This window comes from Convolutriloba macropyga, chromosome 1, assembly GCF_964194025.1.
Source record: "Convolutriloba macropyga chromosome 1, txConMacr16.3, whole genome shotgun sequence".
NCBI classification, from domain to species: Eukaryota; Metazoa; Xenacoelomorpha; order Acoela; family Convolutidae; genus Convolutriloba; species Convolutriloba macropyga.
The window spans coordinates 51121991-51149983 of NC_134468.1; the positions used below are offsets into that span (position 1 = coordinate 51121991).

Consider the following 27993-nt stretch of genomic DNA (forward strand, 5'->3'; position numbering starts at 1 on the left):
GAAACCTCAGGCAACTTGTCTTACTCAACTATTGCACCTGCAGATTCGTAATTGGCTGTTAGGGCTGTAGCTCCTTCACAAAATCTTAAAGTTTTCCCAATCAAACGATGCAGTAAATCAGTTCCGGCTAGTCGTTTCTCGTTCAGGTATAATTCTTTATATTTTGATGCAGCGTTGCAAACACGACGTACTTTACTGGTCTTGTTTGGTTTGAGCACTGTGAGAAACAGTGTGGCAAATACCATTCATTCCCAAAATTGCACTTGCATTCAGATTCGTTCAATAATTTAGCGAATCTTACTTCAACGTCTGTCTCTTTTGACTTCTTATACAATTTTTAAAGGATTGAGCCCTTATGGAATCTTCGCTCAAGAGTAAAACTGATCCAAGGCAGAGCTGTAGTTGTTCGTTAGGTCTGGTTTCTTCTTCACCCCACAACATTCTCATTTTCTGCCACTGGCCTGTAATTTTGTTTCCACTCTCTAACGTCGTCTGAGCTTGCAGTTCTTTCTTTGACTGACTGTTGACGTTGATTTTGTAATCGTCGGTTTCTTTCTCCCACTTGGGACTGAAAATTTTCTGCCATTTTCATGTCTTCTGTGAAAATGGCAGAAACTATTTTGTCTTCTCTTGCCCTCCATGGGTCCACTCGAAAGTACATCGACAGTTCATTTCATGTTCAGATCTTGTATTCTAATGGCTTTTTTGCAATCTCGACCCAAAATGTTGCCAACTTCTGTCAAACTGAAGTTGCTGTCCAAGAGAACACTCAAGTGTTGGAAAATCTGTTTCATTTTTTTGTAGTCATAATTTGTGTTCCCCGTGAAATTGACGGTTGCACCAAGTGCACCCTTGAATACAGTCCCTTTATGGTTAGAGGAAGTTTTTGGTCTTCAGATTCTTTGCTCCGTGAATGCAAGCTATATTAAGCGTAACAACCATGCCTCGAGCATGCAACTTCTCTTGAATGCTATGATCAAGGAATGATACTGTTGATGCACTATCGGTGAGAGCATATGTGTTCAGTCGATTGTGTCACTCTTGATTCAGACTAGAACTATCTGAGGAAAGAGCTTGTGAAGTCGTTACTTTGATCTATTGTTGCTGCGCTCACAGTGACTGCCTAATTTCTCTCTCTCGTTCATTTGGTTTTCTTTGTGTAGTAATCGGTTGTGCCTTTTGGTGCATCTATTTATGCCGCACTCGTTTGATTGCTTGTCCTTTTCTCAGACCTCGATAATATAAGCGTTGCTTCCTCACTGCTACATATCGATCGTTAATACTCAGGTGCTTGAATAATGGGCAGTTCCAAATACGATGGTTGCCATGAGCTAGCCCCTCCCCAATTGAGTTTGTTCCAACCAAAGTATAATCCGACAACAAGCGTGCCTCACAAATAAATACATGTAACGAAAATACTACTTTTTTTGAACATGAAGGATTCCCCCTCTCTCGCAAACTATAATGGCTCCGCAATAGCGCAAATACATAAAGCGCAATTAAACCTTTCTTAACAGAAAAGATCTCCTCTACAGGATCAGGGATCTACCTTTGCCAAAAGGATCTCGGAGGGTCTCCCCCGATCTTCCCGCATATTTAAATTGACTGTTAACTGTTGTTTGATGTCTCTATTTGTTGTTCTTTTTCTAACCGCATAAAAACTGAATAATGACAGGTCTTAAGAACCTCCTATAGAATCATAGGTACTCATTATTATGCAGGATGTTTTATTATGGTTTTCATTACTTTGAAATAATTTTTTTCTAAAAATATACGCGAATTTGTTAACTTTTTAACTGCTGTTTTTGTTCCCTTTCGTCTAATGGTTACCTTTTTATGGACTGGTTCCATATCTTATCTAGTGAAGCACATTTTTTTTGTTTAGTTTCAGTTTCTTCTGACGCTATTTTGAGTTTGTTTTCAACTACTTTTTTAAAATGGACATAAAGTTTTGGATGTAATTAATGTTAGCTGTTTTTTGTTTTGCTGTTCGTCCTGACTTGCTTTCGTAATAGTGGCAGATCTCATCAATCTAATGCGGCCGAGTTATTTCTTACTCCACTGAGTTGCTTGCTTTGAAGGCGAACTTTATGTTGATAAACCAATTTTTTTGAATAATTTTGGGAGTTTTCTATCTGTTCACCATTTGGTAGACAATTACGCCAAAAATGTGGATAAGCGGGGTCAGAACACGTTATGCAATCGCACGTTACCAAGCCTCCTTTGTTTAAACCATGAATCAATGGTTAGATAATCACCACTATTGCTGTATTGCATCTTCAAAGAGAAATATATTGAAAAAAGCCGAATAACAAAAAACTTGTCGAATTGGTGACTCTGATTTTAAAATAATTTTAAAAAAGAATGTCCTGGAGCTATTTTTTTCTAACATAAAACAACAAAAAACGAACCTAAATGAATTTTCCAATTATCACTCATAAAACACAAAAATTCAGTTTCAAATTTCTTTATAATTTTTGCAGTTTGCCCGGTAACACATTTGCTAATGTTCTAAGAGTAAAGACTAAGGCTCAGGAAGAGATAGGTAAAAAATTTACCAAAACAATTATTTTTTAATCAATAGAAATCGTTTTTCAAGAAAACAAATGCTCATTCAGAAAATAATGCAATACCCATAATAAGAAAATCTCAGTGCAGTTTTAAATATTGACAAAAAGCTTTATCGGAAGGCACAAACTCGATTAGAAAGCAAAAGCAGCAAGAGGGCTCATAACTTTTGAAAAAAAACTGAAAAATGAAAAGGAAGAACTTCGTAATTCAGCTTTTCGACCATGGTTGAAATTAAAATCTCAAAATTTGATTCGCGACTTTAAGTTATTTAATTTTTTACCGCAAACTATTAAACAGTTGGACTCTAAATATGTATTAACAATGTCAAGACAAATCTGGAAGGAAAATACTTTGTTCAACTAACCTGTAAAGTTTTTATCACACTTTTTTCAAACTTTGAGAATGGAATTTGATCATAATACATGGGAGAAACAAATTGCTACTATTTGCAACATAAAAATTCCCGCAATTTCTGAGAGAGAAGAATTTGGAACGAATAATTACATCTGCTTGTCGCAATTCTTAAATTCAGAAAGTGCAAAACCGGAATGATGTTTGGAGTGGTTTATTTACAATGTTTGAGTTTTCAATTCAATAAAATGTATACAATTTAGTAACTTCGCGTATCTATAAACCGCATTTACGTCAAAACCGAGTTTGCAAATATTACTTTCACAGTTCGGTTTTCCTTTTGGCAATTTGGCGGATTTAATGTAAGTAATTGACCAGTGTCAAAATGATAATTTTCAAAAGTGATACCGTTTCTGCAATGATATCGTTTCAAAAGTCATTCTGCACAAACAATGACAACGGAAAACGTGCAAAAATGACAATTGTTTGGAATCTGGTATTTAAACAGCCCGTTTAGTCAAGGAAACGCTTAGTTCTTACTCTCCCTATGCAAATGGCTCTTTCCTTTATTCACTATTGATTATGAAGGAATAGTGTTCAATGTGTGTTTTTGTTGTTTACTTACGAGTCTGAGTAGGACTGCGAGGGATATTTCACTGTATTGCTGCACTGTAGACATGACACTAAGAAGAAGGAACAGGAACACCAGAAGGAACCTGAACAAACAACCCGGGTCGAGGTGTCAACGCCATTCTACGCAAAATTATTTAAGACAAACGTTGAATGCGGAAAGTTGTGTAATATTTGCGGTGAATGCGGTGAAATTACTTAAATCAGGCGGTGAATGCGGTGGAAAAAATTATCGCCTGGTAGCAGTGAAGTAACATAAATTCACCACGTAAGTACGTGTCGAAATTATGTCAGATAAGCGGAGAATGCGGTGAAATTACAAATTCACCGCTTAACTTAGTAGTGAAATTACATAAATTCACCGCTTAGAAAAAAGTGTCAAAAATATGTGAGATAAGCAGTGAATACGATGAAATTACATCGTTCTTCTCTCGCGTGTCTCTCACCTTCTCTCACTCGGTCGCTTTCCTTTTGAGTCTATGTATGCGTTTGATCTGATGTTTAATTGACGACTCACGTGCTTGGAGTGTTGTCAACAAAAGCTTATCAGAATCCTACCACTATTTTTCCCGGCACTGGGACGACAACAACTGAACGAAAACCTAGATCTACGCGAAATTCAAAAAAATCTTTTTAAATTGAAATTCTACGCTTGATAAGCTTTCTAATGATACCACTCACAATCAAGTACGATGGATATATCGGTCGGCGAAAACTGATTGAACAAAAAACGCCAGTATAGTATATAATTCCTCCCCCACTAAAAAGGGTCGGAACAATAAACTCAACCCATTTCGTCTTGTCTTGGATCTTCAAGACCGCAATCAACGCATTTCACTGCAAAATTTTTTACAAAATTTGCAGTGAAAAAAAACTTTCATCGCTTATCTTACATATTTTTCCGATTATTCCTCGATCCGTAAAACCCGCGTCAAATTTAGGAAGAAAAAACCTGAGTGACATTAAACGCTTTATACCGATGATTTTATCAGTTTGCTTTTCAACTAAGCATCGGAGAAGAAACAAAAAAAATCGTATCAAATTTGCTAATTTAGAGCTTGCATTGTCATAATACTATTTCAGAAAGACATGGAGTACCAAAGTTCTGTTTTATTATGTTTAAAAAACCTAAATATACCTTTCGTAAAAAAATTAGCTATCATAAATATGTATCTAAAGAAATCTAACGTTTTTTCTGTCGCAAGAAATTTAGTTCCTCGTTTAACCTAAAGTAACAACAAACGATTCTCCCAGAAGGACCATTCTTCGATTTAAAAATAATGGTATTTATGGGAGTTTCAAACAATTATGCTCTCCGTTTTCCAAAATTCGACAATTCCAATTAGACCAAATAGGCGTCTCACATATCATTTAAAAGCAGAATTTTTTTACTCATCTTTAGAAAATTATTTCTTCAAAACAGACATTAAATTGTGGAAAACTTGACCACAAATAAAATTAAATAATATCAGCCATTGAACTATTAGATATAAACCTAAAAGGCATCGAAGATTTTTTGAAGACCGACAAAAAAAAACGAAATGGGCTCAATTTATCGTTCCGATCCAATTTAGTGGGGGGAGGAACTATATACTCTACTGGGATTTTTTTGTTCAGTCAGTTTTCAACTATCGATATATTCATCCTAAAGGGTTGTAAGTGGTATTATTAGAAAACCCGTCAAGTGCAGAAATTCAGATTAAGAAGAATTTGTTGGATTTTGCTTTTTCCGTGGTTACGGAGGTTTAAATATTTGTGAACCTTAGCCTAACTTCCGTAATTTTGTTCAGCTTTTTTGGAATTTTGCCTAAATTTTGATCAATTTCTGCTAATATGAGATAAAATTGTTAGCAATAGTTTTACGTTCACGTTGAAAGATAGAAAAGAGTTGGAGAATTTTTTGAACCAACAGATTCGGCGAACTTTTCAGCTATATTTTTGAAAATTCAGCATTTTTTCCATTTTTCATAAAAAGTTGGCATCAAATACGCCTATTTGGCTCATTTTGTTTAGTTTGACCATTGATGCAGACAAAAAACTGCAACACAATCTTCCTTTACTTATATGCGCTAATTGTACCTCCGGTTCTTCAGAAATATTTCGGGAAATAACATTTTGCCGTCTTTCGGTATTTTGAACAGATAATTATAAAAAAAAAGCAGTTTTGTTTTTGATATAATAAAATTATCGTTTGCCAAAAAACTATTGCCAAATATTTTAGATGAATTGAGCTTTTTAAGAGCCCTACAGCGATAGCAAGTCTAGCTTTGGTCTCATCGTTGAGTTTTTAGATGAAAAACGATTCGGTTTTTTGGAACCATTCTTTTTGAAAATTAAATTTGATTTCTTCGATCCCAATTACATTAAATGCTTTTTTCATTTAAAGATTCAATTAAAAGGAGGAGCCACTTTGACACTAACCTCTGTTTAATGAGAAAAGCTTGTGGTTTTTTCGGCTCAGCCAAATTAATTTCTTAAAATTTAACTGTATTCTTGAGATTCAATTCTTGGCATTCGATGTTCCTTTTAGAGTGTTGTGACAAAGTATAATTAATCAAACATCTTATTGTGTATCTAGGTAGCTTTTAAAGGAACTATGATGCATTGAGTTGCTACTTAAAATCTATTTTGGTAATTAAAATCGATATGTATCCAAAATTCATGATTTAGATTTGATATAATTACTTTTCGGTCATAATAATTGTTCCAGTTACATTTGGTACTTTTTTGGCTTACAGGAGAAGCAACAAGAGAAGGGTCAGTTTTACTCCAGTTGTGGATTTTTTTTCAAATATTATTCAGATTGTAATCGGGTACTGTATATATTTTTTGAAATAATTTTGCTTTTTTGTTCTTTATTTTAGCAACAGACCACAATGATTTCACATCAAACCAAACATTTTGAGAGATCAATATTATGTGCAAATGGAAGCCAATGAACAAACATAATAGGTTCAGCAAAAAACCATATATTCTTTTGGCTTCTGCGACCTCTGCAAAAAATTATTGTGAAACTTTGAGTTCTGCCTATATTTAGAGTTAGCGTGCAGTTTTTTTTTTACTTAGACTCACTAAAGACAAGTACAAATGTCCCTCTAAACAGTAACAAGTTAATATATTTGCCAACTTTTACCAGAAAGCTTACGGTTTTTATGTCTTAACGTTTTAAAAAGTTCTTTTCAAAAACTGTTTTTTAATTAACACTTTCAAAAATATTTTTGCAGCCTTATAGCGTAATCTCATCGGCAATAGGTCGAATTTGATGGAAATTATACGGTAGTCAAAACAACTGTTTTTGTTTAAATAATGGTTTTCAGGCATCGATACTTCAAGTTTTCATAACATTTTTATAACTTTTTTTTTATTCACCGATTTTTGAGGTCCTTTTTTAATTCGTTTTCTGATTATCTTATTAGTGGCACATTACTTACAAGTCGTATATCACAATAATGGCTTTCAAACCAGGTCGAATTGAATATTTTCATTGTTTTTATTGAACAGATTTTGATCTTATAGGCTTCGACACCGTTTCCTCTTAAAATTAAAATAATTTTTTAGATTTTTGCCGGTATCTTTTCTTTTTGTAGCGGTATAACATTCTGGATAATGAAAAGTCTCAGTGGTATCGCTTGAAAGCAAAAAAGCCATTGAATGCATTAGTTTGATAGCTAATTGCTTTCATGTCTTCGCTACCAAAATTTAATTGCTACCAAAAAATGTAATTTTATGTTATAACTTTGTCCCTTTTTCTGTCTACTTGTTTATTATTCTTAAAAACCCAATTCAAAATTTTTTCTGGTCGAATGCAAGTCATTTGGTTTAGTTAACTTTTTGTTGTACGTAACTTTGACCTTTTCATTAAGATTTTCCAAAAAAGGATAGACATAGTTTTGGTCGTAAGTACTGCTTGCTGTTTTGTTTGATTTTTTGTTCGTCTTGTCTCTTGACCGTTGTCATTGGCTCTGCAATGAGTAATTGTCATTTGTTTAGTGGTTATAACCGAAAATATTTTTTAATTAGGTTAAACAATTATTTTTGAAACACAACCAATTACTTTGAAAGTTCTCTATCTCTTATTCATTTTGGGGACAATTATCAAATTAAAATTTTTCTTTTATGGCTTTGATACTGCAAGTTATTGTTTTTTCAAAATACATTTTGAAACTTTTTTTAAAATTTTGAGGCTTTCCTTTGCTGTCTTGTCCGATTATGACATTAATGACACAATTTTTGACAACATGCAAATCGCATTTTTGGCATAGTAATAAGGTCAATTGATTCTATTCAATGTTTTAGTGAACAGATTACGATTTTATAGGCTTCGACACCGTTTCCGTGAAAAATTGAACTGATTTTTTTTAATTTTTGCCAGTATTTGTTTTTCGTAGTCATGACATTCTTAACATTAACAGGTTTCAGTGTCTTTGGATGAAGGCAGTAACAAAGCCTGTGAATGACTACAGTTTATAGCTAAGAGTTTTCTTAATTTTTTTTATTTTATTGTTCTCAAAAAAATACAAAATTATCTTCTAAATTTGCCCTTTTTGTTTTTGTGTGTTATTTACTCTCAGTTAAAATAGGTCCAATATCTTTTCCAGTGATATGCAGTTTCAGTTAGATTTAGTTGAGTTTTTATCTGAGTCTATTTTGAAGTTTTCACTCAGTTTATAAAAAGCAGATAGACAATGAGTTTTGGTCATATGTAATGCTTGCTGTTTCTACTGATTTTGCTTTTTGTCCTGTCTCTTATTCGGCTTAAAGACAGCTATCATCTCATCGGCGCTCTAATGAGTTATCGCACAGTGGTCTGAGGTTAAGGACTCTTTTTTTAATGGATACATTCATTATTTTTGAACAATATTTGAATTTTTGAAAGTTTTTTTCGTATCTTTCTTTATTAGACAATTAGGCCGAAAAGGTGGTTGAGCCAAAAACGTCGGAACTTTATGTGCGAGCGCACATTACCGAGCCTCCTTGTTTTTCATTAAAGTTATATATCCTTGAACTCATTTATGAGGTCGTCTATTACTGATAACATACATTTCTAGTCTTTAAAATATACATCCTGTATTGCAATGATTGATTTGACTACATTGTCATTCTCTCATACATTTCGAGTAATACAAAACCTATATGAAACACGAGATAACCTTTGAGTCTTTATCTCACCCGTTAAGAGGGGAGTCTTCCTCAAAAATTCGGTCACCCAATCAGCGGGTAAAATCCGTATTGATAAGTTTTTGACATCATACACTATAAGCGGGGAGCTCAAATTTTCTCATCGTATTGATAGTAAGTCAGTGGCAGAAAAAACTTGGGAGCGAGAACAGGAGAAATACCTCAATTGATTTTTCCAAGAAGGTAGCGATAGTGATTGAACTGATGATTCGAACTGAAGTGATTTTAATAACAAAGATTGGTCGTGAACCAAGATTTTACCAACTATAAGGAAATTTTGAGTATATACAGCAAAAAAATCTAGTGTTGTATTTATTACTATTCACGCTATTCACAGAAAACAATTTGTCCTATTAATGCGGAATCACGCGGTACCCGGGTCGAAATAAAATGGTTATCTTGCAAGATTCTGACAGATTCCGCCAGATTCTTGCAAGAGAGATTTCTGCCAGAATCTTGCAAGATAACAATTTTTCTTCCACAATCTTGCAAGATAACCATTTTTCTGCCAGAATCTTGCAAGATAATCATTTCTCTGTCAGAATCCTCTAATATATCCATTTTTTCCACAAGATCCTGCAAAATGAAATGATTAATGCGAGTAATTCTGACAGCAAGAGATTTGGGCGAAAGTTCTTCTAAAGTCCTTCAAAGCTCAAATACTGTCAAGCCGTGAATATTCACATTCTTTGGGCATTGACAAGAAAATTTAATCGTGAGGAGCTGAATTGAATGAAAGGAAGCTGTTTGAGATGCAAAAAATAATATCACTTAATTTTTTCATCAGAAAAGGTAATCTAGACGTGTTGTTATGTATATCTTGACAAAATTGAAGAAAAATAATTTTTAATAGTAATTTAGTTTGTGTTAACAGTTCTCAAAGACAGATTTTAATTTGTTTTCTTCAGATAATTCATATTTCCAGATTCAAATCTATTGAAATTTATCATTTTTCATAAAAAAACAGGCAACTGATTCTTAGGTAAATTTCTGCTCAAAATGAAATGTGTTGCATGAATGAGAGCCAATAAGAGGACAGCTCGACTGGAATGAACTTGCAAGAATCTTGCAAGATAACCATTTTTCTACCAGGTCTTGCAAGATAACCATTTTTCTTCCAGATCTTGCAAGATAGGAAGTTTGTGCAAGATTCTGGCAAAATCTTGCAAGATAACCATCTGGTCTTGACTGGGTATGTATTCGACACTGCTCCAGGAACAGCTCATTTTGTGAAACAAATGTCATCATCAATTTGTGATGTGTTTGTTTGATTTCGATCTTCAAGAACATATCAACATTTTTGAGAAACGCACTTCAAGCAGGAATCGGCTGAAACTGCTACGACCTCAGATATGCTATGTTGTGAAAAATATTGTGGATTAAAAAGACAATTCGCAGTTCCATTAAGGTCGACCTAAAGTTGACCATGATCAATATCGGTCGCCCTAAAGTCAACCATGACCTTTTAAGGTCGACCTAAAGTCTGATCATATCCATTATCGGTCGACCACTGTCTTTTCATAAGTTGAACTCTCAACTGCGGTACTCATATCACACTTCACAGGAAGGTTTCAGGCTAAGTTTGAGCTCAAATTCGTGGACAATGGTTATGTTATTCACTAATACAAGTGACGAAATTCAAGCCTATTTTCTTTGAAATTTGTCCGCCTTTAATGCATAGCGTTTCTATATAGCAATTCTAAAAGACATCACTAAAATGCTGGTCCGAAATTCAGTATTTAAAGCTAGTGTCTGGATCGATATAGAGTACGCTTAACCAAATACATAATATGAGGAAACAGAAACAAGAAAAGTCCTTGCCTTGATTATGAGGCCAATGCCGTCTTTTTTCATTCATTCCGGCTTTTTTGAGTTTAAATGTCGACTAGGAAATTCATTATTATGCTGTGAAGAAAGGTAAATTTGACGTGACTTAAGGTCCGTTAACGAAACGAACCAGTGCTGATAGTCTGCTCAATTTGTTCCAACTCACTGAGCTTCAATAGAGAGGAATCATGATTGCGACTGCTGCCATATGAGTGCATGCGACAGGCAAGCGAGCGCAGCCTAATGCAATTTCAGAAGCGTTCCATGATGCAATTTTGACCAGATCTTCTGTGCATTTCACTTGAATTGTGCGATCAGTAGTATACGTAATGCGATTGAGTGAAATATTAACGCACTTCTCAAAAATTTACAATTTCATTTTGAGCGTCCTCGACCGTCTGGTACTACTAAGATGGATTTTTCTCCATAACTATTTTGAAAAACAGCTTGAGAAAAAAATTTCAAAGCACAACCCGGGGCGAGACGGGATTGTTATCTTGTAGGATCTTACAAGATTCTTGTAAAAGATGGTTATCTTATACGATCCGGCAAATTTCTTGCAAAAGATGTTTCCCTTGTAAGATCTTGCAAGATGAATGGTTTATCTTATAAGATTCTTGTGAGTTGGTTTGGGTTGAGCTGCATTCCCATTGGTTCACTTGTGTCAGTTATTTTGCATTTATTGTAGAGAAATGGTTCCGCGCATTTGAGTGATTTTTTTGCATTTTTTAAAATTTGAAGCTGACAAGCAAAAAAAACAAACTCCATTTTCAATTCCTGTTAAAAAATTTAATATTTACTTTTGGTATAATGTCAGAAAATTGTGACCTCTGAATGTAATTCATTATAGTATTTATCATAATATTTTGATTGTGCCGTTGGGAACAAAATGTTTTTTAATAGTTTTTTATTTAGATTTTCTTCTATGACACTCAATGTAGACAAACAGAATTAAACAATTATATTCTTTCTTTTGATTATTATTGAGTTTCAATATATTTGTCACAATAAATGTTTTTAATTCTTACGTTTTTGCTTTGAAAACTTCGCACTATCAAAAACCAAAAAAGGCACTGTTTTTTTATATGTCGATTTTCTCCAAATTTGCTCATGGCTTGAAAAAATTGTTACACGAACTGTAATCTTGTAAGAATCTTGTAAGACGGATGCTAATCTTGTAAGGTTCTGTCAGAAATTCTTGTAAGAGGATACATCCTCTTGTAAGATTTTGACAGAATCTTAAAAGATGTTGGCGCTGAAAAACGGAACTTTTTGAAAGGCAAAGGTTCTTGATTCAAATTAATGTATATATTTCGTTATGTTATTCTTGTTTTAGTTATTGTTTGTTTTTGTCCTATTGTGGCAGTAGTAAAGTTGTCTCCCTCTTCAGCTGTTTTTCAATAAGTACATTGGGGTTGATATTTGTTTCGTCACGTAGCAAAATGTTTATTTGAGTCCGCCGGATACACAATTACGGCAGTGTTGTTTTATACACTTAAACTGTATAGTTAGGATAATCATATAACCTCATGATAGTGAATATTTGTTATAAACTTGCGTATTATGCGATCTAGTAAAACCCGATCAGAACAGTTTAGTTAATTTTAAAGCCCGGTTGATCTCATCCTGGTAGAAAAAATAGAATAAATTGAAACTCTAAATAATTTTTTTGCTGAACCTTGTTCGAGATTTAGAAAAATTGCGCATAATTGGCGCATAATAAAACAAAATGTATTGGCTCACTGGAGATTTAAATGTAGCTTTGTTAATTTTTCTCTGCAGTTGAAAGCGCATTAGTTAGTCGGTAACTATAAATCAGAGCAAATCAAAAAAATTTCACTCTTAGAAAACCAACTATTCAATTTGCATTTATTCAAAAAAATCCTCGTCCCGAAATAGTGATGCTAGTGAGTTGAAAATTGTCTACAAATTAGATAAAGATATAAGCTACAGATTGTGCGGAACCAGTTTTCCAATTTTGAGCTTTTTAAAGTAATAATTCAGTTTAAAAAAATCAGTTGACGACTAGGACGACGGTTTGAAGGGTTAACAAATAATAGTTGTTAATCAGCCATTTCATTTGGTGCCGCGACGTGCAGATCGCAGATGATTACGTGAAGCAGATTTGAGAAATCAAGAAGGAAGGCGATGGGCTGAACACCAGATTGTTTGCAACCCGTGACGAAGAGAAGTCAAAAGCTGCGCAGATAAAAACCACAGAGTTGGCTACAATTTTTTTGAAATATCAGGAGCTTTCTGGATCTTTTAAACACGCATTTGCGGATAAATCAAGACTTCTACAAGCTAAGTACGGACAAGCGCTAGAGCTTGTAAGCTCAAATAAAAAAAAGACTTTGAGAAGCTAATTGTAGAGCGGCAAGCAATGCGTGGAATGATAGGAGTTCTTGGATAACAGGCAAATGGACTCAAAACCTACAACAAATCGTTTGCAGTTCGCGAAGAACACTGAGCAGATGTCTCTACAAAAGGCACAAATTTTTACCATGAAAACAGAATTGAATGCACAACTCAAAACTAAAATAGAATGATAGAAGAATTGTTAGATAAATATTTAGATCTTTTATTTAAAACGTTTAGTTTGTTTCATATGAATATAGCAACAAAAACTTCTCTCGAAACTACTTTGAAAAAGACTTACAAAAAGGCATTGCACCATCTCTCAAACCCTGGCTGAAGTAGGTAGCGGTAAACGGCCGCTGAAGCACTTCAAACAGGACCGTCAATTTCCCTTCAAGATGAGGGAAGAAAAAGTAACTAACTGCGTCTGCTTCTGGAACATAGACTATTGAACAGTCTCATCAAACTAGAAGATCTAATAATACCGTAGAGTAACAACTTGAGGAATAGAGCAGTCTGATCAAACTAATCAAGACGGATATACAGAAAGATTTCCCAACAAAAATTTAAACGGAGACTAGGATCTGAAAAGAAGGAGTTCCAATCTGAAAAACTGATGAAAACCACGGAGAATATCTCAAATTTCCTGAAAAGAGCTTTTTTTCTGATCAACGGAACGTAACCTCAACGACGTCCTCACAACGAAGTGAGAGGAGACGATTGGCCTAAGAGGCGACCATATCAATCAAAAGGAATGAAATAGAAATCGAACGTCGAATACTTGAATTCTCTGGGCTTAGAAAAAAAAGGGAGTTATAATGAAAGCATATGGAACTACAAGGGGAAGCTGAATAAGAAGATTTGATGTTGAAGACAAAACTTGAATTCGACGTTAAACGGAGAGAGAGAGAGAGAGAGAGAGAGAGAGAGAGAGAGCGAGCGAGCGTAAAACTATCAGGCAAGTGAATCGGCTAGATCTCATTCAAAATTCCAAAGCATTGGATCGTTTTTCTTTCACGAACGAAGAGAGTGCCTTGACGATCAATTCGACCAAATACATGATGTTGAGAACAGAAGTGAAACAAAAATTTCTATCAACTCAGAAGCAAGTCAGATGCCGTCTATAAACTTACACAAGACATCACCGAAGTTTAAAAAGGAAATCAAATCAAAAACTTATTACCATTTATCTTCAAGTCTTATCTGGAAAAAAAGAATGATAAAACGGACCATCAGCAGTAATTTCAGAATTTCAAGAATGTAACGATCCACAATTGCAGTTCAAACCACAAGTGGTTTATGTACCTCAACAGCATGAGCAAAGTACATCAGCGATTAAACTACCAAAAAAAGAACTATTCTCAATTTCTGTAGGTTTATTAGAGTGGCCAGAGTGGTCTTATTTGTTTCTGGCGACCGTTGAAAAGCCAACTGATGACAAAAATTTAAGATGAAACACTTGGAAACAATAGTTGGCGGAAAGCGAAAGCAGCGATTGCCGAAATGGGGTATTCAGGCCAAAATTACTACTTGGCTTGGGGCACAATGGAGCGTCATTTCGGTCGCCCACAGATAATTGTGAGTGCACAATTGAAACAAATTCATTCAGATCCATATATCAAACCCCATGAATCGCCAACGATTATCAAGTAATCCCAACTAGTGGCCAGCTGCGTGAACGTTCTAACGATGTACAGGTTTCGAGGTGATTTCATTTTGCAGTCGGTCATTAACAGTGCAGTCAGAAAACTGCCACCAGGCTTGCGGTCAAAATTGATCTTCCACGTAACCGACTCAGGTATGCTTAACCAGAATCCTACTTACTTCAGTGACTGGCTAAGCAAAACTGCTTTTGCGCACGATGAACTATCACTTGAATTTTCTGAAAATAGATTTCCCGTGAAAGACAAAGTAACCACAAAAATGCCAATGTCAGGCCTTAACGCAAAACCTTCAAACAAAGCAGCAGAATGTCCTATTAAAGACAGAAGTCATAATATATGGAACTGCAACAAGTTCAATTCTTTAAAAGTAGCAGAATGATACGAAACCGTCAGAAGACTCAGGTTATGAATGCAGTCAGAACAACCTCAGGTTGAACGGTCAGCGGACCATTGCCAAAGAACGAAGCAAACAGAACTAGTGGTACGACACAGTTTTAGGAAGCTGATGAAAGCTTGCCGATCAAATAAAAAAACTGGTGTGAAATGGAAGCCTTCGCTTCAAACTGCAAAACAACAACTTTCGACGGTGAACGCTACGAAGTTTGTATGTTATGGAACGATAAACAGAGACCTTTGCCTAACAATTTCATCCTGGCAATAGGCCAGTTGATACCCATAGAAAAAAGACTGGAGTTGAACCAAGATTGAAAAGCCAGATACGAGGAAACAATCAAGACATAGCTAGCAAAAGGATTTGTTAGAAACGTCTCAACAACAGAAATGGAAAGTACGGCAAAATGTCCCCAGTGGTACTTGTCAAATCATCCGGTAGTAAGTCCTCGCAAGCCAGCCGGAAAACCTGAGACAATGATTGCAACGCTGCTGCCAAGAACACTGTAATTTCGTTGAACGACCAAATAATGCCAGATCCCGATATTTTGAACAGTTTTCTCGGCATATTTTTTAGATTTCGAGAAAGTCGTATCAACATGGCAACGGATATCGAGTCCACGTTTCTCCAGGAGGCTGACACCAAAAAAATGCAAATTCTTCAGATTTCTGTTGTGACCTAATTCAATTCAAGCAGTTGATGTCCATGAGTAAAAGAAACATGTTTTTGGGGAAATTTCTCCTACGTGTGTGAACATTGCACTACAAAAGGCGGTAGATGATAGCAAAGACCATTATCTAAAAACGTTAGAACTTTTACGCAAAATTTCCGCATGGCAAACTTATAAAGTCCATTCCGTCTGAGCGAGAAGCTTTGAGTGTTTTGGTGAGAAAACAAATTGCCCCAAACAGAAGTGATTTCAACTCCAGAAATGGATTTGTAGTAAACGCTTTGAGTGTATCAATCTTGTGACCTAAATGGAACCGTGGAAAGCAATTCGCTGGAAGAATCCAGAGGTCCACAAAAGCAACTTCAAAACGTTGTCATTCAGATGGTTGTACTACCCCATTTGTCAGCTGTTTTTGATCCACTAGGCTTGTTTGCGCCCTACACAATGCGAAAAAAGTTTCTTGCTAAGACAATTTAAAAGCAAGCAGGACAAGAGTGGGAAACACCGTTCCAAGATCAAGAGTTTGTCGAATTTGAATCCAAATCTGTTCCAATCGTGAGTTACATGTTTTCTCTTATGCTTCTCTGGAAGCAATGTGTATGTTTGCCTAGCTTAGAAACAAAAATGGCAACGGAAATCAATTGCTTTTTTGTAATCGGAAATGGAGAATCGCTCCGATGAAACAACTGTCTATTCCCAGACTTGAGCTTCAAATAGCGCTGTAAGCAGTGCGCTTATGACAACTAATCAGTTCTAAACGTGATATTTAAATTGATCGTTTCTACTACTGGATGTACTCAGTAACAGTGCTTCATTGGTCACAAGCGGCAAATAGCGTCATTGGTTACAAGAAGTGATTTTTGTTGCAAATCGGACTGCCGAAATACTGGAAAGTTCAACAATATATGAATTGAGATTCATGAACAGAAAGTTAAACCCTGCAGATATTGGCCCACATGGAATGACAGTCAGTGAACTCAACAACTATGAATGGATAACTTGGCCGGCTTGGGTTAAGTCAAATAGCTCAGAATGGCCAGCCCAACCGGAAGTACTCGAGACTTGTGACAAGGAAACAAAAGAAAAACATGTCGGTTAGGTCTAATCAACACAGTAATAGCTTACTCGACTGGTCATGATAAAGCACATTCAAACAGTTAGTAATTATAATTTAAAAATGCTTACGGTTTAGCAAAATAAAATGTTTAACTCTAGATGAACGACTAAAGTTAGCAGAAATCAAAGTCTTGCATTTGATTCAATCGGAGACTTATCAAACGGATCCAAAGAATCAAACTGTAACTCCAAACTCGAAATTGAGAAAATTATCACCGTTTGTAGACAATGACGGAATAATGCGAGACAACAGAAGTAAAGGGTTATTGACCAAACAAATCTGGTACGAAAAAATAGGGGTATGTGTCGAAAACGAGATATTCGGGTTGTTCAACCTTCAATGGCAGATATACCCATGGAGCGAACATTGAGCCAAAAATATCCCTTTGAGAATACCTGCGTAGATTATTTTGGGCCTCTGGAAATGAAGTTAATTTGAAGGAGTACCAAAGGAGGGTATGTTTGTCCACCTGTTTATCTACTAGAGCAACTTGCATTTAGAAGTTGCCCACTCCCTCGAAACCGAATCGTGCTTGGCCGCAATTAATATGTTCATAGCAAGACGAGGCAAGCAAAACAAAAACTGTGATTGGCAACAGTGGCAGTAATTTTGTTAGGTCGGCTAAGGAATTAAAAGAGCAGATGGCATCATGGAACACAGAAGTGATTGAGGAGAATTCAGCTCACAAGGAAAAACATGGAAATTCAATCCCCTACAGCCCCCAATTTTGGTAGTGCGAGTGAACGTTTAGTCAACTGCTGCAAACGAGCTATGTTGGGGTTCTTGCTGGCAGATCGTTAACCGACAAAATCGTGAAAACAGCAGTCAGTCTAGTCGAGACGAAATTGAACGCTCGTCCTTTAACGCCTGTGAGTGAAGATCCAATTGACTTAGAGCAGCATGATTTGGCAACGTTGGACAAAAAAGTTTTTATCTCAAAATCAAACGCAAAACAATTGGAGCAATAGTGAGAAAAGGTTTCTTGCTATTGGCGACTTAATGTGAATGGTTGACGATGACATTAAACGAAGCTACTATCAAATGGCCAGATTTTCTGAGAAACATCCTGGAAACGATGGTGTTGTGAGAGCAGTTACAAAGAAAACTGCCAAAAATGTCTATAAAAGACCTGTAGTTAAATTAGAGCCAGTTTAATCGGGAGTTCTCAAGAAAAAATTGACGTTGAGATCGTGATGACAGCATTATAATTGTGAGTTAATTTTCGCGAATTTTTCTGCATCATATTTGATGCTTTTCCTTCATTGTTGTTTTTAAATAATTTTTCAGACTTTGAACCAGCGGTTGAACAAAATCAAATATTGAATAAAGTTTGCTTCTCATAAATTCTTGAGGTACGACCGTAAACGCGCCATATCTTTTTCGTCGCGTCGACAGATAATAAATAATGTCTTTTCAATTGGACCTCCTACTGTTGACATTCTTTTGACTTAATCAATATGAAATTACGACGAGCGAAGCTACTTAACCAAACATACTTTAGAGTCAAGAGTACTGTTCGAAACAAAAGCTGCTTCTGCAATATTCTCACGATGCGACTTCTGTCTCAAAAAACACACTGATGCATTGTTTGTTTTTCTTTTCTAATTAAGGAAAATTGAACTCTCATTTGAAAGCGTGTTCAATTTTCTGTAGGGAAATTTCTAAAAGGAACGTTATTTACAATACGATGAGGAGGAATGTCTGATTGTTTTGTCTAAAATGAACACAATTAAAACTAAAAGGCCAGCTGGAGCCTATATATGTGGCACCGAAAATATATAATAGAATATCGAAATCTGAATATGGCCTTCATAAACTTATCTAACATGAAACAGTTTTAAATAAGCCATTTTTGATAAATGCAAAATTTTACAAGCCTCTCACGTTATGCGTACGGTACCGCTTTTAGGTACCAGGTTACAAAATTTCGAACAGTCTAGAAAAACTTAGGCTCCAACTTTTTAACATAAAGCTTCGGGCATCTACGAAGAGAATATTGAGAACTGGGTGTGAAATTGGCAAATTGTTCAGGGCTGCCCGTTTCGTTTCTGAAGTTTGATTTTAATATCGGTTTTAAAAAGCAGCCAAAGCGAACATAGTTTTTTTCAATAAAAGCAACAAAATGAGAAAACATCAAAGCATGTGAAAAACAACAAAAGAAAGCCACATTCTTAAAAAACTTCAAAAAACTCGAAAAAAAATTCTCTCAGTAATTATTATAAGCTGTAAAGTCTGTTCACAAACCAAACTGAAAAACGCCCCAGGAGGGTGCCAAATAGATCAAGGCTCAAATTAGGGCTCAAACATGTTATTTCGAGAAAGTAAAAAATCATTAACTAGTGCAAAACTCAAAAATTCACTGGTTTTCAAAAAAGATAAAATCAAAGCGAAAAAACGTTGAATGAAAGCAACAACCGTTTATGAGATTCAACTATATCTTGCTAGTCATCAAAAAATAAATATCATTTTGGATTTAAAAAGCGGGAAGTTCAGACACAAACTCAGCCGCTGAGTGGTAGCATTCACCGAAAAAAAGGGCTGTTTTCTTTTTTCCTACAGCGCCATCAGTTGATTATACCACACATCGAGGTTACGACGTATTAAGGAAAAGATAAATATTTGGAAAAATACTGAAATATCATCCAAAAAATGAACACCTAACAAAGCATTCGACTATTCATACGACAAAAACAAAAGCCAGAAAATACTGAAAAGCAGAAAAAAACAGATATAAAAGTAGAACAAACCACAAACATAGGGGATGTTCAAAATGGTTTTGCAAAAAAACTCACAGCAACTTTGCTGAAAAGCATTGAGAAACAAAACAACGACAACAATATAACTGGCCGTTTTGTGAACTTTTTTGCAAATTAGTGGCAAAAAATTTTGGAAACCATTGACAATATATCAAAATCCTAGAAAATTTGTTACCATCTTAAAAGTTGTATCAAATTCCCAGCTACACTCAACGACAAAAAACGTAAAGGCATTTGAATCAAATCAAGTGAAGGTAACTTTCAAAAAATTACCAAATAAAACTGAACACACGTCATCCCTCAGCAACCAGCACAAAAAGGAAACTGAAAAAAATAATTGAATTTAATTTTTGGGCCGATACAACTTTGTTCTACTTATATTAAAAACTCTTTTATGGAACCAAGAAACATTAAAAATTAAGAGAAAAACTTTAATTCGAAGAATTTTGGGAACAAAAAGCACCAAAGTAAAAACATCGGTACATTAAAACAAAAACCGCTAAGAAGATTCACCTATGTTCCGCTATAAAGCAAAAAGACCGGTCAGTAATGGATTTAACGGAAGCTCTCCCAATTGGTTGCGGCGAGGAAAACTTTACACCACCCAGTTCGTATCGGAGTTTCATAATCTGTCCGGAGTTCGCTTTGCAGTTCGCTTTTGTAACTGTTACCCTTGCATTACAATTCAATTCGTAATTATTTGTTGATCTAAGTTTCTTCAGTATCGAATTGGCCTGGATTTCTAGAGATCACACAGTACGGGATCTCTATTTCTATAAGACTTCAATGCGATAATGAAACAAATAGAAGAAAAAGATATATGAGAAAGACCTATTTAGGCAAAAATACTTTAACTTAAACTTATGTTGGCTTTTGCTTTTTGTAATCACGAGTTGAAATTCTGGAAGCTAGTGTTCATAACAGTTGGATTGCAGCTCAAATATTTCGTAGATAAAGGAAACATTAACAAATAATTTATTGCTCAAGATCAACATTCAAAAAAGGACACAGTAACAATTCAATTTACTGCCCAAGAATATTCAAAACGCAAGACACAGTAACACGCTATTTACTGCTCAATTCTTTTTTCAATATTTTGCCAAAGTATATGATGAAAATTTTTTTGCTAAGACTAATAATATTGAGACTCTATATGTTGCTATTGTTATTTACCACTTTTTTCGCCACATCACGTGACTATGACTGTACTGGTAACTATAACTAAAGATGGGACTATTACTATGACCAATTACTACCAAGCAAAAAGTGTTTTGTGGTAATAGCTTCCAAATAGTTTACGTCAGAATTAACTGGTGTCAGTGGTCCTGCATTCAATGTTTGCTCAACAAGACAAAATGTGGTTGAGAGAACATTTTCCGTAACCGATCGACTCCCCAAAAACTGCATACATTGCTTTCTTGCAACTTTTGACCAGTCGCTCCCACATTCCTCCAAAGTGATGTGCAGCAGGGGGATTGAACTTCCATCTGGTACCTTGTTGAACTAAGTGGTCTTCAATTCACTCTTTGTTCCATGCTGCGACATACTCTTTGAACAGTCAATCTGCCCAAATTAAGTTTGTCCCCTTATCACTGATCTTTTTTATCGGTTCAACTCTTCGAGCTATGAACCACATAGTTGCTTTCAGACAACAGTTGAAATCAAATTTTTGGACTATCTCTATACGCACAGCTCGTACTGCTAGACATGTGAACAAACAATACCATCACTTTTCCTTTCTGAGCCAGCTTTTACTGTAAAAGGGGCTAAAGTAGTCTGCCCAAAATTTGAAAAATGTGTTGAAGCCCCCAGTCTTTCTGCAGGTAGCTCGGGCATCTCTGGAGCTATTCTATCTGCCTTCTATATTGCCTTTTGTAATCACGAGTTGAAATTCAAGAAGCTGGTGTTCATAACAGTTGGATTGCAGCTCAAATATTTTGTAGATAAAGGAAACATTAACAAATAATTAATTGCTCAAGAACAACATTCAAAAAAGGACACAGTAACCATTTACTGCTCGAGAATATTTAAAAAGCAAGACACAGTAACTCGCTATTTACTGCTCAATTCAGTTCTTTTTTCAATATTTTGCCAAAGCATTTGATGAAAATTTTTTTGCTAAGACTAATAATATTGAGACTCTATATGTTGCTATTGTTATTTACCACTTTTTTCGCCACATCACGTGACTATGACTGTACTGGTAACTATAACTAAAGATGGGACTATTACTATGACCAATTAATACCAAGCAAAAAGTGTTTTGTGGTAATAGCTTCCAAATCGTTTACGTCAGAATTAACTGGTGTCAGTGGTCCTGCATTCAATGTTTGCTCAACAAGACAAAATGTGGTTGAGAGAACATTTTCCGTAACCGATCGACTCACCAAAAACTGCATACATTGCTTTCTTGCAACTTTTGACCAGTCGCTCCCACATTCCTCCAAAGTGATGTGCAGCAGGTGGATTGAATTTCCATCTGGTACCTTGTTGAACTAAGTGGTCTTCAATTCACTCTTTGTTCCATGCTGCGACATACTCTTTGAACAGTCAATCTGCCCCAATTAAGTTTGTCCCCTTATCACTGATCATTTTTATCGGTTCAACTCTTCGAGCTATGAACCACATAGTTGCTTTCAGACAACAGTTGAAATCAACCTTTTGGACTATCTCTATACGTACAGCTCGTACTGCTAGACATGTGAACAAACAACACCATCATTTTTCCTTTCTGAGCCAGCTTTTACTGTAAAAGGGGCCAAAGTAGTCTGCCCAATGTTTGAAAAATGTGTTGAAGACCCCAGTCTTTCTGCTGGTAGCTTGGGCATCACTGGAGCTATTCTATCTTCGGCACGTGGCCTACAACCATTTGTCCTCTATCGAACGTAAAGCTATTCTTACGCCAATGATCCAGAGTCGTTGATGAAAAATGTTCGTTCTCTTCATGGTTGTTTTCCTTGTGATCGCTACGCAAGAATATTTCGACAACGTGATGTTTTCAATGCAACAAGTTTGGATGCTTTGTATTGAAGTCCAATTGATTTTGTTGCCTTTTCTGCCTTTGGCACGAATGAGTCCCCTTTTTTCAACAAAGGGTGAAAACTGCTGAACCAATTTTTTTGAATTTTTTTTCAAATTTTGTTTCAAATTGGTTGCCTTGGCCTTTTCCCTCAATGCCAATTATCTTTGTTGCCAGTTGCGTTTTGCCCAATGCTCGCTGAACTCATATTATTGTATTTATCAGTCGGTTGAAATTGCTAAATCTTTCCCCCTCACCTATAGTTTTCTTTTCATCAGCCTGCGTTATGTTCATTTCGTCTGAGGCTTAAAAATTATGACTTGCCAAATCTTTCGATTTCTGCTCGCTTCAACCTGGCCGGCGACCCCCTTCCCTTGAGTTCCTCAACATTAATTTCTTGGTTGCAAATATCTGCTGGTTTGTGAATACCGCTCACATTTTACCGAGAATTTCAGCAGCTCCATTTCAAACACTTGTTGTTTGCGGTGAGAGCAATGTATCCATTGCAGTATTGTAGATCAGTCCGATTGGAAAATGAAACACTGTATCTTCAACTCGTGGTGTGCCTCGAGGATCTGATCATTCACTCTCACTGCCGTGACTACTGCTTGCTTTTCCAAAAATGGTAACGAAGAATGTCTCATCGGTGCCCCTCTGCATTTTTTAATCACAAATGCTTATCGAGATCCATGCCCCTCTGCATTTTCCGATCACAAATGGTAAGTCGGTTGAGTTTCCTTTGGCAGAGAACGTAGATAAGCAACTACACACATAGTGTTTTCTCAGATGCGTCAGCAAACAATTGAAGCTCAATGTGTCGTTGTATCCTTTATCGATGCTGGTTTCAGTCATAATCAGGAAGTTGTTCCTTCCACAAACAAATTGTGCTATTTCACCGTGTTCAACTTCGTTGTCCCAATGCTGTCCATTTTTCCTCAAAAATTCATCAAGAGTCGTCTAATGTGAATACTGAATGGGGCAAGTAATCCAGCTGGCTCAAACACTGAAGATACCAGTGATAAGATCTTTCTTTGCGTTTTGAGGGCCACATCTTATTTGTTAGTACCTCCATAGACCTGGAGACTATCATCAGTAACATTCCATTGGAGCCCAAGCGCAGATGATTTCTCGTTGTTGCTTATCATTTTCTTCAACTCAAATTTATGTTTTGTGAGAAGAGGTTGTAGCTGATTGAACACTTCGGTAGCCTCTAGCGGCGTTTCTACTGATTTACTCAAATCGTCTATGAATAATTTATTGCGGATTGCTTTTGCTGCTATAGGGAACTCATCTTCATTATCGTTGCCGACTCGTTTGAAGGCGAAGCTTTAGTAAGTTGGTGGACTTTTTGCTCCAAAAACGTGGCGCTGGTACATTTGCACCGATTCATTTTTTGTCGGTATCCAGAGAAACCTCAGGCAACTTCTGTCTTACTCAACCATTGCACCTGCAGATTCGCAATCGGCTGATAGGGCTTTTGCTCCTTCACAAAATCTTAACCTTTTCCCAATCAAGCCATGCAGTAAATCAGGTCCGGCTAGTCGTTTCTCGTTCAGGCATACTTCTTTATATTTTGATGCAGCGTTGCAATTACAACGTACTTTGCCGGGCTTGTTTGGTTTGAGCACTGTGAGAAACAGTGTGGCAAATGCCATTCATTCCCAAAAGTGCTTTTGAATTCCGATTTGTTCAAAAATTTAGCGAATCTTACTTCAACGTCTGTCTCTTTTGACTTCTTATACAAATTTTAAAGGATTGAGTCCTTTTGGAATCTTCGCTCAAGAGTAAAACTGATCTAAGGCAGAGCTGTAGTTGGTCGCTAGGTCTGGCTTCTTCCTCACCCCACAACATTCCCATTTTATGGCACCGGCCCGTAAATTTTTTCCCACTCTCTAACATCGTCTGAAATTGCAGTTCTTTCTTTGACTGACTGATGATGTTGAGTTTGTAATCATCGGTTTCTTTTTCCCACTGGGACTGAATATTTTCTGCTTTTTTCATGTCTTCTGTGCAGTCGCAGTGACAAATATTTTGTCTTGTCTTGCCCTCCATGGGTCCACTCGACAGTACATCGACAGTTCAGTTCATGTTTCGATCTTCTTGTATTCCAATGCCTTTTATATTTTTTTGCAATCTTGACCCAAAATGTTGCCAACTTCTATCAAACTGAAGTTGCTGTCCAAGAGAATACTCAAGTGTTGGAAAATCTGTTTCAATTTTTTGTAGTCATAATTTATGTTCCCCGTGAAATTGACGGTTGCACCAAGTGCACCCTTGAATACAGTCCCTTTATGGTTAGAGGAAGTTTTTGGTCTTCAGATTCGTTGTTCCGTGAATGCAAAGTATATTAAACGTAACAACCATGCCTCGAGCATGCAACTTCTCTTGATTGCTATGATCAAGGAATGATCCTGTTGATCCACTATCGATGAGAGCATATGTGTTCATTCGATTGCTGCCACTCTTGATTCAGACTAGAACTATCTGGAGAAAGAGCTTGTAAATTCGTTACTTTGATCTATTGTTGCTGCGCTTACAATGACTGCCAGATTTCTCTCGTTCATTTGGTTTTCTGTGTGTAGTAATCGGTTGTGCCTTTTGGTGCATCTATTTATGCCGCACTCGTTTGATTGCTTGTCCTTTTCTCAGACCTCGATAACATAAGCGTTGGTTCCTCATTGCTACAAATCGATCGTTAATACTCAGGTGCTTGAATATTGGGCAGTTCCAAATACGATGGTTGCCATGAGCTAGCCCCTCCCCAATTGATTTTGTTCCAACCAAAGTATAATCCGACAACAAGCGTGCCTCACAAATAAATACATGTAACGAAAATACCGCTTTTTGAACATGAAGGATTCCCCCTCTCTCGCAAACTATAATGGCTCCGCAATAGCGCAAATACATAAAGCGCAATTAAACCTTTCTTAACAGAAAAGATCTCCTCTACAGGATCAGGATCTCCCTTTGCGAAAAGGATCTCGAAGGGTCTCCCCCGATCTTCCCGCATATATATCATACAACTAAAAGGAGTTCACAGGAAGTAGACTTCCATTTAATTGTCACCAGGAGCTCACAATAATGAAACAGCAGAATAAAATAATAAGAAATGGGTGGACTTCAAAAATTCCCAATCAGTTAATACAAAACAGTGTAAAAGTCGTAAAAATCGGTCCACCGATCGATTCCATTCAAGGCATATATAAATCCTTAGACAGAACACATATATCAACTGTATTGGAATCATACCGAGGGCCGAATTGATACCTCAGTTATCATACAAAGATCATGTATGATTCCTGAGGCTCATGAAAACATAGAACAAGGAACCAGTTCATGATTTTTCTGATATCCTGCATGTTTGCTGGTTGACTAACACGAATTGTCAACCCCGGCAATCTCAGCCTCGACAATCTTGGTCTCATTTATGGAACTCCTCAGTCACCAAGAGCATCAAGAAAAGGGCAGATGAGAAAAGACAGTTCTTGGTCTAATACTGCTCCTCTGCTCCTGTTCCGTAACACAAGTTACGCGCAAGGTAGGTCAACCTGGGGGGTCATGGAAAATTTTTATTTATAAATCACTTTGAGATTTTTTTGACTTTGAGAAACAACTTTATTTAGAATTTGTCACCCAATGAGTGGGGGCATCAAACAAAAATCAAATTGACGATAGTGCTTGCGCGAGCAACTTGAAATCGGCTCAATTTGACAAGATCATCAACCGAAACACAACAGCATGTATCCTGAAGAAAGACCTCTAGCTATGCTAATGCCTCCAATCACAAGTTTTGCTAATAACCTGAGCTAAAAGGGGAGAACAAAAGCATATTGCGATAGAGTCCTACTTCTTGTTGTGAAAAGAAACGGACTGCTGATATTAGATTAATTAAACTGCTGATCTGTTGTGTTGATGACTAAAATGATGATAACCAAGTTAATTGTCAGTTGAAAATTCTTCCTACTTTATTTAGAGGCTGCAATGAGGCTGTTTATAATAAACGTTATTACAACTGTTTTCAATGTGCTCCTTAAAGTGTAGAATGGAAGTAAACTTACATTAAACTGTGATATGTAATTGCAAACTTTCCCTTGGGTCTCTCGAGGAAGTTGTAGATTTTGCTCTGGAATAACTGGAAACTGGAGCTCATCTTTTTGTGCTTCGTGTTCATCGGCTGGCCCATCAAATTAATCCTCGCCTGTTGCTCTTCATTGTGAATATCCTTACCAGGCCCGGCTGAGTTAGGAAAAGTTTGCTGATTGAGGCGGTTTGACCCGGTTGTCGTGGACCCTGCCCCTCCCCCTCTTTGGGATACAGGTATGTAATCGCCAGAGTTGCGGTGCCCGGCTGCATGGTCCTGACCTGTGTTCGTTTTCACTCTCAGAGGGACTGGATGTACGACTGGAGTTGGGCATTCTGGTCAATGGGCGGTCTCTTCTCGTGATTGTGGTGGTTATTGCTTTTCTCCCGCTTCTGAGGGTAATTGTTGATATCGGCGCAAAAGTTAAAGCTGTCTACGTTAAGCGGCACTATATGTGATGTTTCGTCATTGACTACACTGCTTTTACATATTCTAATTTCTATTGAGTTTGAAGGTTGTGGGGGGTAGCGGATCGTGGTCGAAATGGGCGACTGTGCTTTACTTTTGTCTGGACCCCGATAAATGGGCCCTAAGTCATCCGTGTCCACCTCGGATGGACTGGGCGGGGTTGCAATGGGAGGTGTAAGGGCGATTGATGCTTTCTTAGACTCGATTGGAGAGATTTCGTTGAGACCGAATCGCTCGCGTGTTGGATCAATGGTTGACGGCCTTTGAATTGTGACTTGATCGGAGTCGATAGAGTAGCTTTCGCTGTCGCCGATAATTTTAGACTGATGCGGAAGGATCTTAAGCTTTCTCAATTTGTTCAGGGCTGCTGAGTGGTGTCTAGATGTCGTTGAAAGCGCAGGTTTCACGGCGCTGAAACAATCCGCGTAACTGAACATTTAGAAACTGATGAAGCGCAAAATTCAGAAAATATAAATTGATTGGTTAACAAAGTTAAAACTAATGCATTGTCGATATCAATTTGGTTGATAAAAAGTTTTAAACAAGATTTCAATTGAATTCAAGAGTTCACGCTAGACAAACAACTAGATCGACAGTTTAATTAGCCAGAAAAAAGAAACTTTTATTTAAAAAAACTTACAGCAGAGGTTAATTAAATCATTATATTTTCATATTATTATATCAACCATTATTATACATATTTTTTTAGACAAATGGCTTGTAAATGACATTACTAGTCTTCAAACATGTTTAAAAACGATAAAACTTTAATTAAAAAGAAGAACAAGGAGATTTGGCACTTTATTTTTGCATATCGTTGTTCCGTCTAGTCGAGAGCCAAACAAGGTATCCTAATTGGGAACTTCGAATTTATTTATCCCAAATTTGCTTCGGAATTGTTTGAATAAACAC

At 36.5% G+C, this 27993-nt stretch overlaps 2 protein-coding genes across 4 annotated transcripts in view; both read right to left on the reverse strand.

Moving 5' to 3' along the window:
- LOC142340195 (potassium voltage-gated channel subfamily KQT member 1-like) overlaps positions 1-26852 on the reverse strand; it is a 113081-nt gene extending 86229 nt beyond the window's left edge. Inside the window, exon 1 of the mRNA XM_075390707.1 lies at positions 26591-26852. Coding sequence (XP_075246822.1) covers positions 26591-26715 — 125 coding nt within the window. The 5' untranslated portion in view covers positions 26716-26852. The remainder of the gene's footprint in view (positions 1-26590) is intronic.
- Positions 26781-27993, reverse strand: part of LOC142340208 (uncharacterized) — a 99242-nt gene continuing 98029 nt past the window's right edge. For all 3 annotated transcript variants that reach the window (XM_075390727.1, XM_075390736.1, XM_075390744.1), the window contains exon 3: positions 26781-27492. In XM_075390727.1, the coding sequence (XP_075246842.1) occupies positions 26913-27492 (580 nt within the window). In that variant the 3' untranslated portion in view covers positions 26781-26912. The remainder of the gene's footprint in view (positions 27493-27993) is intronic.